At 39.8% G+C, this 14,066-nt stretch overlaps 1 protein-coding gene across 12 annotated transcripts in view; it reads right to left on the minus strand.

Annotated features, from left to right (window-relative positions):
- The window catches only part of ARVCF (ARVCF delta catenin family member), a 249,036-nt gene that overhangs the window by 73,621 nt on the left and 161,349 nt on the right, over positions 1–14,066 (minus strand). For all 12 annotated transcript variants that reach the window (XM_051634294.1, XM_051634300.1, XM_051634301.1 and 9 more), the window contains one exon: positions 4,029–4,636. In XM_051634294.1, coding sequence (XP_051490254.1) covers positions 4,029–4,636 — 608 coding nt within the window. The remainder of the gene's footprint in view (positions 1–4,028; positions 4,637–14,066) is intronic.

The raw sequence follows: 14,066 nt of genomic DNA on the forward strand, positions 1-14,066 counted from the left end.
TGAGGATAGAAGACCAGAAAGGCTTGGGATTTCAGTAGTGAATTTTGTGACAAACACTGAAGAGGAAATGTACAGACTTTGCAGAATGAGGTCCTAGTTTTCACAGCCCTGTTCCCTGACACGAGCACACACAGGAGGATTCAAAACTGGACTGAATCCTTTGCTGCAACAAGTCCGAGTTACGGGCCATACGGTTAAAACATGGGAATCACCTTGAGTGGAACCACCTAAAAGCTGCTAATGGATGAGCTGACTCAGGCTGCAGCCTGCTACATAAAACTCAGCCAATACATTATTCTGCTATCTGCATCCAGATCAACAAACTTGGATCAAATTCACTTTGAAGGGATCCCACAGGAAAAAAAAACCCCAGATCTATCCCAAACTGACTCCATTTTTTTGCTTCAACCCATTCTGCCCCCAAACTAGACAACATCCCAATGATGCCTACATGCTGGTATTACGCTTAACAGTTGGTCTTTAAATCAGAGGCCAAACCACAGTGATAAATGTCTCCTCAACTTTCAAGACGCCTGCATGAGAGAGCACACCTGAAATGGGTGAGGTTAGGCAGAAGGGCTGACTGAAAGTGTATCTACAAAAACAAGTCTTTCTATTCTAGATTGAAAAATTACATCAGAAGTAACACATGAATAACATATATGTGACACCAACGCTATCTGTAATGTAACAGAGGCAAGAGAGACCTAGTGTGACAGTTACTTAATCTAAAATCTGGTAAGTTTCCTGGTAACAGTAATTCAGACCATGAAATGACTGCCAAATACAGTCTCGGTCTCTTACATGAGGCTTCTACCACAGAAAATTTAACAGCAGAAAGCTTTTGTTGTTGATTTAGTCAACATTAAAAATTCACATCCTGTCTAGTCTGGAATAGTAATACTGGCAATATCTGCTCCAGAGTTTTTAGGGATAAAGAAGTCCCATGAATGCTAGCACACATGCAAAGGCAAGAGATGAGAAGTTAAACAGAAGATGTTTTTAAAAAATAAAATTATGGCTTCCCTTTTTCCTGTGCTTATTAACTTCAATTCGATGGTTAAAAAAGGAATCAAATAATAGTAACTATGTTTTGTGAATAAAATATACAGTACTTGCTGTTTCTCTTTGCAAAGGACTGTATATAAAACACCTAGCAACACCCTAAGACCATATAGTTTTAAAGACCATAGTAAAGAACCTTCTCATTTAATAAAGGCAATGTGACAAATGAAGAAAAAGGGGCATAAAGTTGATTAAAGATGCGTAAATGCCTTCACAAGTAAAACTGAGTAGTATTAAATCAGAACTACAGACCTAAATGCTTTTCTCTCACCCCAATTTATTGTGCAATCTGACTCAACCAAACATGCCATGGAAGAAAATATTAAGTGCCAGGTACTCTTCTTGTAGAAAAAAATTCGGTCTTACAGCTGAGACTCAGTATAAAAGAAAGCAAGAAACAAACCCAGCCACAAACACTGAAGAACCAACAGAAGGAATAACTGCCTTTGTGCATTTATCTGGATTTGTAGATGTTTGTGAAGAGGCATATTTTTCTCCAATTTAAAATGAAATATAAGTAGCTTAAAATGAAGCTGGTGATGATGGAAGGAGAGCACAATAGCTAGTTATCTCTGTGATCAAATGGAGGAGGCACGGGATGGAAAGAACAATCTGTACTTGTAATCCCCTTGCCCAGGATCCCCTTCAGACACAGCTGTATTTCCTCCTTATCACACAGGGAGTGAGACTCACTACCACAGACTGATGGGAGAAATCTTTGTTTGGTTCTCAGACAGAACCACATCAAAATGAGCAACTTATCCTTATTCTACCTTGGAACTATTAACAAGTGAGGGCAGCACTTACTGGAAAGAAAACAAGAAAAGAACTTAAGTTTTTCCAGCAAGTTAGCCAACAGGAAAATTCCATTCATGACACGATGAAGATGCCCAATCTGAAAGCTCATGCAATGTAGAAAAGCTTCTAACAGTGGTGTTATTATACTCTACACATGCAAACTTTTTGAAATAAAAAATGTGATTGATTTATCACATTCATTTAGTAATTTTCATTAAGGGAATAACTAAAAAAAACCCAAAGAACTAGAGAGGAATAATCAAGTAGTAATTACCCTCCTCTAACAAAAAGCACTATTTGTAGTCTAGTTTCTTGCAGATCAGTAGTGTATCTGAAATGCAGGTTTATTGAATTGTTCAAGTATTTCTTTGAAATGTCAAAAAGTAACTACTTATGAAGAGGCCCTCATACAATTTTCTTATGTTCTCATCAGCTAAAGTTTGCTGCCACAGTCAGGCTAATTACTTGTCAAATCCTCTTGATCATATTAAATACAGAAAAAACTCACAAGAAATGCAAAACAAAAATTGTGAATTGGTCCCATCCAAAATGCAAGGAACAATAAATCAAAGGGATGTTTAAAAAGAACAACCAACTTTAAAAATGCAAATGGCCAGGTTCTAAGAATACATTTAATTATTCATTATGCATACAGTTTGAAAACTGTTAATAAAAATTTTAAAGCACCGCTGCCTGTTTTTAATGAAAACTGTAAACTTGCTTAGATGCAAGGGAGCACCAATAAAAGTTTGATAGATTGATCAGTATTCTGGCACCCACTGGCTGCAGGTATTCCCTTTAGCCCCATACAACATTGATGTGGTTCCACTGGCTGCTAAGCTTGCAGGATTAAAGATGTCCCAAGCGTCTTAAAAGGGGTTCTGGGATATATGCCTTTTAGTTTACTTATTTTTAATTATAGATTACAATTTGCAGGTGTGTGATTCCATTTAACTCTGAAATAAACTTCCAGAAATCTGAAGGAAGACAGAGTTATGAAAGTAATAAAACCATGAGCGACCTAACATCTCCAGGTAGGAGTGCTCCAAGATGAGACACAAAAAAGCCCTACTCAAATCCCACCAACATCTACTGCTGAGGAAGTGAAGTGTAACTGAAAAGATCACATGCACACACAGAGACAGATGCGTTCCAGATTCTTTTTGCAGTTCTGGAAATTAAACTAAACTAAAAAGAAAATAACAAGAATTAAATCCCTATCAAAAGATGTCTCACGAGGATATGACCTCATGCCGGCAGATGCAAAAGTTTGTAGACTCCTTAGAAAACCAAGTATACAAGTTTTTCAGGTTCATACTCAGAAAACTACTATCAGCTGAGTAATAAAACTCTTCCCAAGCTTGTTTATTTTTTTTCTCCAAATGCAAGAGCTGACAGCTGCAAGCACAGGATGAACAACTAATACCAGAAAATACAGCATAAACTAGAACATCTCCTGTAAAGGGGACTGAACCAGAAATAATTTGTGACCAGTCACTTCAGTTACATTAAGTGCAACACAGATGGCCTTATTTCTCCTTTATGTAGGCATGGGATAAAATAATGATCTGGTCTTACAAAATGTTGAAGTACTTAAGTGAGGTTCAGCATAACCTGGCCATGCAATTGAGGGTGTGCTGTTAGCCCAGGGTTAGTCACTGAGACTGTCAAACACCTCACAAGACAGCTTTTAATATAACAAGGCATCCCTTCACCACCAGGTATCAGCTCATCTAAGACCCCAACAGCTGTTCAAAATTTGTTTGGCAGATGTGCATATAACCAGACCTGTAAGAAGTCTCACAGATTACAAATTCCTCTTATCACCTTGATAGTGTGGGATGGCTCCAGAACAGCACAATGCAGTCACAACTCTTTTATAGGAAGAGGGGAAAAAAGTAACTTAGCCCTGTTGTACACGATCATCTCTTTCTAAATACAACCTAAACTGGACAGCCCTCAAAAACAGTTAAAGGGTTCTTGAGAACTGCCCTCAGTCCATTCTGTATTTCATGTGCATTTTGCAGGCTAATGAAATGACAGGTTCTACCTGTTTTTCTGTCAAGTAATTTCAGAACTTATCAGACCATTAGGAATTCAAATGTACACATTCAACTAAGCAAAAGAGCTGCAGATTAGCATAGTAAGAAACAAGCATGTTTTACCTTCCTTTGTGAGGTCTCCCTCTGTCTGGCACACCTACAGTTGTCCTCCGGTTCACAGTGGAGTAATCAGGATCCAGTTCATACCCTTCATCATCTACTCCAAGGCTACGGTTATCATCTTCCAGTCCATAGGGCTCTGGCTGGAAGCGTTCTGGTTGGGAGCGGTTCAAGTCAACGTTGCTACCCACTGGCACCTGAGGCTGGGCAACAGGACCATAGTTATCCCTTCTGCTTGGCAAAGTGAAGCTACCATCATCTGGCCTGTAACTGTTTCCTGGCATGTAGGCATAGCGAGGACGGTAGTTGACACCACGAGACAAGCTGCCATAGTTATCAGAGAGATCTCCATAACCGTCATGACCAATGTAAGGGCGATACTGGCCTTCATGGCTTTCAGGGTAGGAATCATTGTAGTTGTTGTAAGACCTGGTTAACGTGGAGGATGCTTGTGGTGTGATGTACCGCTCTCCGTTCTTCATGTACCTTCTGTCTATGGAATCTGTGTAGCTGCCCATGGGAGATGAGCCATCCATTGATGGCAGGCCATCAGGCCCAAGTGGCACCTGACGCACTGTTCTGGTGGTGACAGTTTTGACCATTTTGGTAACCTGTGAAGAAGTAGTAAATAAATATGTTAAATCTTCTCCTTGCTGCACAATGTGATGAGACACACGGGGAGCCAGGATAGTAAAACAGGGAGACAACATCACAAAGCACACCACAGTGACAGGCTTATTGCATGGCAGCACTGGTGCACTCATGAGTTCACATGTTAGATTTGGATTTAACAGCAGGAAGATATTTTTAGAAAAACCCAAAAACTTAAGTCATAGAACCAGAGTTAATTGCACTCTGGGGCTCTCACTACCAAATCAACAAACACTGCAGTCATATGACAGTGCATGGAAGCACTGCGAAGTCATTACACCAGTTCAAATTTGCTCAAAATGTTTTCAGAAGGTATCTTTCCTTTACAATGTTATGGAGCCACAGTCTGTCCTCCCACAATTAGTCTAAGTACCACATCACATTCTCTACTTTGACAGAAGTACAGTTATATGCTCCTGCATGATCTGTATCACTTGACAGAGCTCAAATTTGGCACTAATACTTAGGAAAACAAGATTTCAAACAGCAATGTTTGGGACTTACATCAAACCATCACCATACATGTCCAGCTGGTAGTTGGGGTCATTTCATTATTTTAGTGACATTATTTGGCAATAACGAACATGCCTCCCAGCTGTTGCAACTGCAACTACCCTAAAAATACCAGGTTGTATATTTGTTTAAAACACTAAAGAAAAATTTGTGCACAAATACATCTTTACCTTTTCTTCCTGTAAGTGACACATCACTTCAACACAAGCAGAATTAGGGTATTTCACGTAAATGACAAAAACTGGAAATGGTAAGCGTCCAAAGGGCACAGTTATTCAGGGTTTCCTTCTAAGGGGTTGAGAACAAAGACTCCTCAAGAGTTTCCAAGAACATTCTGCCTTCATAGGAAAAGTCTGGTAATCTGCTCAAGACAGTGCCAGACAACAGCCACTACTATTTACAAGCCACCAAAGGACCTTCTGTTTTGGTTTGTATCTGGAATACAACAACTTCTGTACTGTCTTCCAGAGTGACCAGCAAAAGTTGTTTTGGGGAGAATATGAAGATCAGCAGAAGCCAATCCATCCTTACCTCATAAAGTTACTTGAGCCTGTAAAAAGCTACCCCAACCCTAATAAATGCTGACTTCAAGCCCTCTGTAGAAAAGCCCAACCAGACAATAACACACCCACAGAGATGAGAGGGAGAATCGATCCACCAGAGTATTACACACAGGGATGGAACACAAACCAACATTTTAAGAGATATCTTGGGTTTCTAAAGGATTACAGAAATAAATAAGCATCAGTAGATTACACTTTCCTTCATGCAAACCACAAAATGAAATGCATACATTGAGAGAAACAGTAACTGTTACATGTATCCCTGGATTGCTCAGTGACTCTGAAGTCCAAATAGATATTTTAACCTATACCCTCTGATTAAAACATTTAGATTGGCACCAGATTAGCCAAGCTGCTGCTAAAACAAAATAATTAAGAGTACTTCTCTTGAAGCTGCTCCAGACATGTCCTCTAGCCAGATGTTTTCACACAGAAACCCCAAACAGAAAAACTTCACCCAAACAGCATTTATTTTCCAAGAGACATCTGTGAGGAAATGATACTTCAGCCTAATGAAGCAATGAAATCCTGCAACACTGAAAGCAGCACAAATGGCTCTCCATCAACTGCATAATTAAACAGCATCATGATGCTGAATAAAGCATAGCCAGGTACCAACACATACTAAGCATCTCATTTGGGCTGGAGCTGAAAGAATTTTCCTCTTCAATCCAAAGGGATTTCCTCAGCAAGTAAACATGAGGAAAGATGCTGGCTTCCATACCTTCAAAAACTTACTTTTTAACACTAATTTAAAGTATAACTGAAAGAAAGAATTTTAGAAACTAAATAGCAGTTTCATTACATAGAATCCAACAGTGGTTTTTAGTTATTACCAGCAAACGATACTTCCATTCCTACTCAGTTATCAGCATGACTATTGTCATGGCATTTAAAAACTAGACACCATTTAGAGAAAAAAAAAAAAAAAAGAGCTGGCTTGGCTTACAGTAACTCTTAGTAAAGTAGAGATGCACAAGGCAGCACAGCTCAGTACTCTCCTCCTGAAGTTTGAAACAAAAGTTTTATTGAAAGTACTATGTTCATAAGTGATCTTCTAAGAGTAGGAAAAGCAACATTTCCCAGGCCTGAAATGTGAGTTTTGCAAAGCAATGACAGAACTGGATGCCTTTGTGTTCTTGAATTTGGGAACTAGTAACGCGAATAAACAGGAAGGAAGGTAGTGTTTCAAGAACCTGATTAATCAGAAATTGATACTTTTGCCCAGGAAGGAACAAAGAGGCAGCTTTCTAGATGCCAGGAAGAGCACTCACGTAACCTCCCAAAGCCCTTTCTTTCAGCACTATTCAAAGGGAGCCAGATATCTTAAATCTCGTTCCGAGTTTCTCTTTTCAAGACTTGTGTTGCCATGCACACATAGTTTGTCACGTGTAATTTTTCATGAAGTTGTCAAGATCAGACAATGCAAGATATCTGATAAACCATGTCTGGCTGCAGCAACAGCACAAATGTAGGAACAAACTTTGACCCGCAGGATCCTTGGATGAAAGCTTTGCAGCAGAGGCATGCCTGCTTTACCTCTTCACCCTGCACTTCTACTGCCAATTCTGGACTCCTGCTCATTTTTCACTGTTAAATTATTTTTTTTGAGAATCACTGGTATTGTCACACAGGATGAGGTAACAATGCAGAAATGTTACAATAAGGACAATTGTGTACAACTATTCAGTACATGTCCATAAAAATTTCAGAACACTGAAAATCAATTCCTAGACAAGCTGTGACTTCCTCATTACACTTAATGAGTTTTTCACCACGGTCTGGTGCTGTACAGAGTATTTACAGATATTTTATTTTTTTACAAGGCCAACACAGAATGGAAGAGATTGATTTGGGATTTTTTCTGAATTTGTCTTATTTCCTGTCTTTCAATGGCTGTTGCTAGTCAAAAAGACACACTTAGCATCATCCAGAACATGTAAGAACGAGTTTACAATGTCAGCACAGCTTCACCTCTGTAATTTTCTGAAGGCTGCCTCTATTAATGAATGGAAAGAATCAGGACAATGAAAATCCCTTTGTCAAACACATAAAAAGGAACATTTCACTCAAGCATTAAAGTACACATTTCTCATAGCATAAAAACATTCAATAATGCTGAAGGTGTTATGGTGGGGAAATCAAATCAAGTCTCTTTATATTTTTAGAGAGAGTATTTGCACTCATGCCTCATTTGTCAGGGGTAGGCTTTGAGACAGAAGATTTATCATGTGATAAACAGACGTTGTTGCCTACAGGATAATAAAGGGAAGCTTTTCAGAAGCAATTAGCCAGCACACAGAGGAAGGTCCATTTATTAGGTTTACGAGCAAAGAAAAAAAAAATCCAACTCCAACAAACCAAACATCTTTATATCAGGAAATCCAGCTCAAGGGAATGTCTCATTTATATTTCTTAAAAGAACACAGGCAGTCGTGAGCAGCTGACAGCACAGTAATCTTCTCTCCCAACATTTTTGTGGTTTCCTTAATACTGATGCATTAGCCAGAAAGAAGCAATTCCAAGTGGGAGTCCAAGAAAACTCTTCTCTGAGAGACACCTGATCCTTCAGATGCATCCAATCTCAAGAAAGATTTATTAGCATGAACTCCTCACTACAGATATGCTCTAATGAAAAATTTAGAGATACAAGTTACTCTGAGAAAGTGTAATTTGACTTCTTCTGTTTACTTTCCATCTATAAAGAAAACCTGTTTAAAGAGGCTTTTTAGCCCAATTATAAATCAAAAGTGCTCAATTGTTTCAGTGCTACAATTTCAGAGTTCCAGATGAAAGCTCTGGATTGCTTTCCTATGAAGAAGTTGTCTGAGTATGCTTAAAATACATAGGCAATTTTTTTCTTTCCCGCAAACTATATTAAGGTCTCAACCACAGTAAAAAAAGATAAGGCTCCAATATATCAGCCCTCTGGAAAAATAAAAATCTTATATTTTTCTGCCTCTCATCCCTCTGAACAAACATGAAAATATCAAATGATTTGACTTACTGGATGCCTATGCAGATGATACAAGTGGATCCCTCAAAGAGCACAGTGCTCAGACACAGGAAGAGAAAAGACAGCACTGAGATGTCAGTTGAAATGGGCTATCAGGGTAAAATACAGTCATCTTAACCAGCACCTGTAATTTTGCCTTCCATTTTGTTATTGAGGTTGGTTTTGGTTTGGTCCCCCCCTTTTTTTTTTAATAAATAAAGTACATTATAAAAACTGACAGGGCTAAAGATTTTGTTGAAACTATGTCACAAAATGAAAAACAGATTAGAAGGAATGTGTGAGAACAAAAACATTCTGACATTTCTGAGAGCTTATTTTTTAACTACGGGCTGTACAAATTAATCAGCCCAAGCAGACTGAAGCTATTGCCCTTCTATTATGTGGTGTGTAAGAAGTCTCTCTGTAGGTTTTCAGAAAAACAGCTCAAATTTCTCCCCTTCAATTTTAAGCCTAACATTGCACATTTTCAAAAGGTCCTCGGCTTTGGCTGAATCCCATTTGTGCTCTGTTACTTAATTCCGTTCAACTTTCTGTGAAGTTTTGAAGAACTGCATCTTGGGGTACCTGGCATCACCACAACTCAAGAGTGAGTTACACGCACTTTCCCAGTGCCGGTGCTAGGAAGTGGGAGGAGCACTTAGTGAATCCATGTTGGGAAGGATCTGGCCTTGCAGAGTATGAGAAAGGACAAGGCAAAGGGCTGGACTGAAAAGGAAACAACTTCATACAAAGATTTATTTCACAGTTTGTTATCGTAAAACTTCATTTTCAATGAGTAAAAGTGACCTAAATCTCTCAAATCTTTTAACACTTCAAAGATAAAAACAGAAGGTGCCTGAAGACAGAGAAAAACCAAACATTAACACAAACACACATACATCTAATTTGCTTTACTGGGTTCTCTTGAGCCACTTACAAACAGGCTGCCTTTAACACACGGCAGAGTTCCAGCCAACAAGCAGTAAGTGGTAGTCTTCTCCCCAAGGTGACTTTCACTGTCTTAGTGTGATAGGTATTTGGCTTCCAGAGAGATTATAAAGTTGAAATGCAGTATTATCTGACACCTCTTTTGTGCAGTGAATGTTATGTAGAGACTTAGTCAGTATAGTAATAAGAGAGTAACAGTTTGGGGAAAATTACTCAGATATCTCATGTTGAAAAGGCAGATGTTCTCAATTTAAAATATTTCTAATATTTATCATGCTTTCTTCCTGCTTCACTGCTATCACCATCTTCAAAGCTGTCAATGCTTCTGGATTAAGGTTGTTTACTTAATATGCTACTGAAGAAAATAACCTTTATAGATTACGGTTTTGAAATAACAGCAGGGGAAAAATAAGGGAACAGCAGTATAGAGGAGAATTCACATTTACAGCTTTATCATGCTTCATCTCTAGAGGAGTAATTTCAGAGGCATCACTCTCCAGCAAGTTAGATTCATACAATTTAGCAAAAAATAAATTACAATTTTCTCCTGTAGAATCAAAAAAAATGCACACTAAATGGCATTAAGTTGACTACTACTCACACATAAGCTACCCAGAAAAGCAACCACACACTTGGAAAATACCTATGGTTTCTCTGGCTCTTAAAAAAAACCCTGGACCTGTGTTACTGAGGATGCAGCTTGTGCTTCCACTTCCTTTACAAGACAAATATGCTGGAGATTGTGACTGGCATTGCTCAGTAGAGCCTTCCAGTTACAGAGGTAATAAATATAAAGGTTCGAAACCCTTCCTCAAGGAAGTCTAGAGCAAGTACAGCAAAGTAGAGCATAAGAACCTTTATCTGTATGTTGTTACTTACCCTTATTTGACTGCTCAAAGTGAAAAAAAAAAAGCTGAGCATAAACATAAACCCACTAACATTTAAGTAACACAGTGCAACCACCACATCTTTAAACAGAACCCTTATTAAGTAGCAGATTAGATATTACTGAAAATAAATGCAAGGATTCTCACCATAGGAAATATTGCTGCTTTAGAAGGATAAGAAGAACCTGCACACTTAAAGCAAGGCCAGATTGGTGGGGTTTTTGTTTTGGTGGTTTTTTGGGTGTGGCCTTTGTTTCCTCTTTTTTTTTTTTTTTAATCAAATCATGGCAGAAAGTGGTAAAGACAGAACAGCAGCTTCTGGGCTCAAAGATCCTACTACTGCACAGTGCATGCCCAGCAGGCATATATTTGCATCTCTCAGAGAGAAATGTTTTCCTTCACTGTCCTCATCTGAGCAGCAAGGTCAGAATATTTTGTCACTGCACAGAGATACCAGGAAACTTACTTTTGTCTAATACTCTCACATACAATAGTATGACCTATAAAAGCACTATGATGATGCCTATTAGAAGTGATAGTAAGTCAATGCCAATTAACTCCAGGACACTTAACTGATGCTACTAAACCCCAGTGACAACAGATTTCCACATTCCCTACCAAAACAAAAAGCAAAGCTGAACACTGATGCGATTTAAGAAAAAAAATAAATTAAAAAATCTGACCTCATATTCATATCTAAGAGCTGTTAAATCTGTCCCATATTATCAGAGCAAGAAAAAAAATCAAAACAAAACCACTTCAGAGATGTCGTGGTTTGGGCCCAACACGACAGCAAAGAACCAGCCCGTGGCCTCACTCAGCTCTCCCCTCACACACACTCCGGGATGAGGAGGACAAAGCCCAACGAGAAGCTCATGGGTCGAGACAAAGGACAAGGATAATAATTTAATTTCACACTAATCAGATGCTCACAGGACACAGACACAAAGCGCAGAGCTTAAATACCTTACCCCCCACCCCTCCTTCTTCCTGGGCCCAACTTACTTTGTTCCCGGTTTCTCTCCCTCCTTTGGAGTCAGTTCACAGGCTGGTGGCTCCTGCTGCTCCTTTCTCAGGAAGGATTCCTTACAGTCCTCCCCTGCTTCCCCAGGGGAGAGAGTTCCTCACGAACCTCTCCTCCATGAGACCCACAGTCACGGCTGCTTCAGGAACAGGCCCCTCTCCTGGCCCGGGGGCCTCCACAGCTGCATCATCAGAGTCCACTGGCCACAAAATCCAAGTCACTGGCCAAATTCACCCCTCCTGGCACTCCCAGAGAATGTTCCACCACGTTCCTCCACGCATGCAGCAGGACAGCTGCCATCTCGTCATAGACTGCAGGGAAAACTTCTGCCTGGGCACCTTCCTCCTCACCAACCCCCGGCACCTCCACCCCAGCGCTGCCTTTCACCTCTGCAGCTCAGCTCTTCTTCCTAACCGCTCGCTCTGCTCAGGTGTTACAGCTGCTCTTTCGTATGTTAATGGCAGAGGCGCATCTATTGTCCCTCTCACGGCTCCTTGGCTGGGTTCGGAGCTGGGGCAGCTCCTCAGCTTCTCCCCGGAGCCACCCCCGGGGCCCTTCCCCTGCTACCCAAAATCCCGCCAAAACCAGCACAGGAGAAAACAATCACCTCAGCAAAGTCACCGCACCCCTTCTGACTGAGTTAGGGCTAAGCCAATCCCTTCTGTGTTTTCATGATTCAGAATCACTTTCTCAATAACTGGATATTTTTTAAAATCACAAGTTGGTCTTCTTAGCAAAGAAATACTAGGAAAAACGTCGCAATAGTGACATTACTAGAAACAACATAAATGCAGAGCAAGACAGCTATGTACCCTCTTCTCCATTCTGGACATACTTCAGTGTGTGAAATGAACTACAGTAACAGGAAACCTTGGAAGTTCTAGGGTAGTTCTGGGGTTGCTGGTTTTCCAGTTTTCTTTACCCATATACAGATAAAATGCCTGTTTTGGAGCTACCACTGTCCTTTTCTGCGGGAAGACCGAACAACAGCAGATACACCACACACAGGAGAAAATCACACCTTTTGCACCATGACAAATATGCAGCTTTATCAGTGGCATGACTGTTACAGACAAACTATTTCGTTCCATGTGGTCCCGTTATCTAGAGACTACTGCATGGCCTCTCCTCTATTTTTACAGTCTTAACTACCATTTTATTCCCTTCCACAGCTGCACTTACAGTATCCTACAACCAAGCACTGCAGTTACTGCATATAAAAAAGGCGTCCATTACCCCTTTATCACTTCCTTCCTGTAAGTAACAGTTGTTGTTACCGCCATTAAAGAGAAAACAATTTCTTTCAAATAAACCACAGATTATTTGAAGAGCTTTTGAAAATCTGGGGGGTTTTGCTTTTGTTTTATTTTTAAGACCTTCATCTCCTTCCAACAATGAGAAAACAGGCCACTTTTATTTATCTTCTAAGTAACTACAACAAATGTTAAAGCAGCTACTCAGCTTGTGTGCAGGCCCAGCGACCTCAGGAAATCAACATTCATTTACTCCAACCTCAGAATCTGATGTCCTGAATAGGTATTTTAGAGGACTGCAATTCTGGAATGCTATTAAAAACAAACGCTCATTCATGTAGTGACCTCTGTTCCACTCCTTTTAACACAGGAAAACAGTTCAACAGTCTCTTTTTTATCATCAGTGATGCTTACAAGTTTTTAAAAAGGGAATCACCCATAGTCTTTCACAAGACCAAAACCTGACAGATTTCAGCTCAACTTCCAAGATCCAAATGACAAGGCATATTAATCTTCCAGTGGTACCCAAAGCATACAAGGCAGCCACAAACATATAGCACCTGCTCAACAGAGATGGCAAAATTATTTTGCACAAGGGAACAAGAAGACATCAGGAAAATCAGAACATGTGCAACACCTGTAGTCCAGCCAAACCTGAGATACTGGTCACTTCAGAACACACCCAGCTTTCCCCAGCATGAGGAGTAAAATGCCATTCCTAAGACTGTTGCAGAATTTAAATGATGTGATGTTATTTAAATAGGATGTTTCTTGTTCTAAAGGACAAATGCATAATCACACATTTTTATTATAGATTGTAACTAATTTGAAGACATTTCCAAGCACATTCTCCTCAGCTGCAAAAAGTAATTTACTCCAAGCCCTACCAACTCATCTAATTCTCATATCACCATATGTGTTTGCAGGGCTATTCTGTGAACTGATTCAGGAAACGAAAGTGAATCTTAGAAGAAAAAACAGTCTGGAAATGGCTTCTAGTGTTTTTGTCTGGTTAACCTGGGTAATTTCTACTGTTCAGTTCACAGCTCCATGAATTAATGTACGTACAGAGCTGAAAGGGAGCAACCAGACAGAGACAAAACTGCAAAAGCCTCAAACACAGCTCTTCTAGCAAACAGAACTCTCAAAATCACTGAGAACTACAACTGCATGATTGCCATTACTCATGCTACTCCCTACTGTTTTT

This window comes from Apus apus, chromosome 16 (assembly GCF_020740795.1).
Source record: "Apus apus isolate bApuApu2 chromosome 16, bApuApu2.pri.cur, whole genome shotgun sequence".
In the NCBI taxonomy this organism is placed as follows: domain Eukaryota; kingdom Metazoa; phylum Chordata; class Aves; order Apodiformes; family Apodidae; genus Apus; species Apus apus.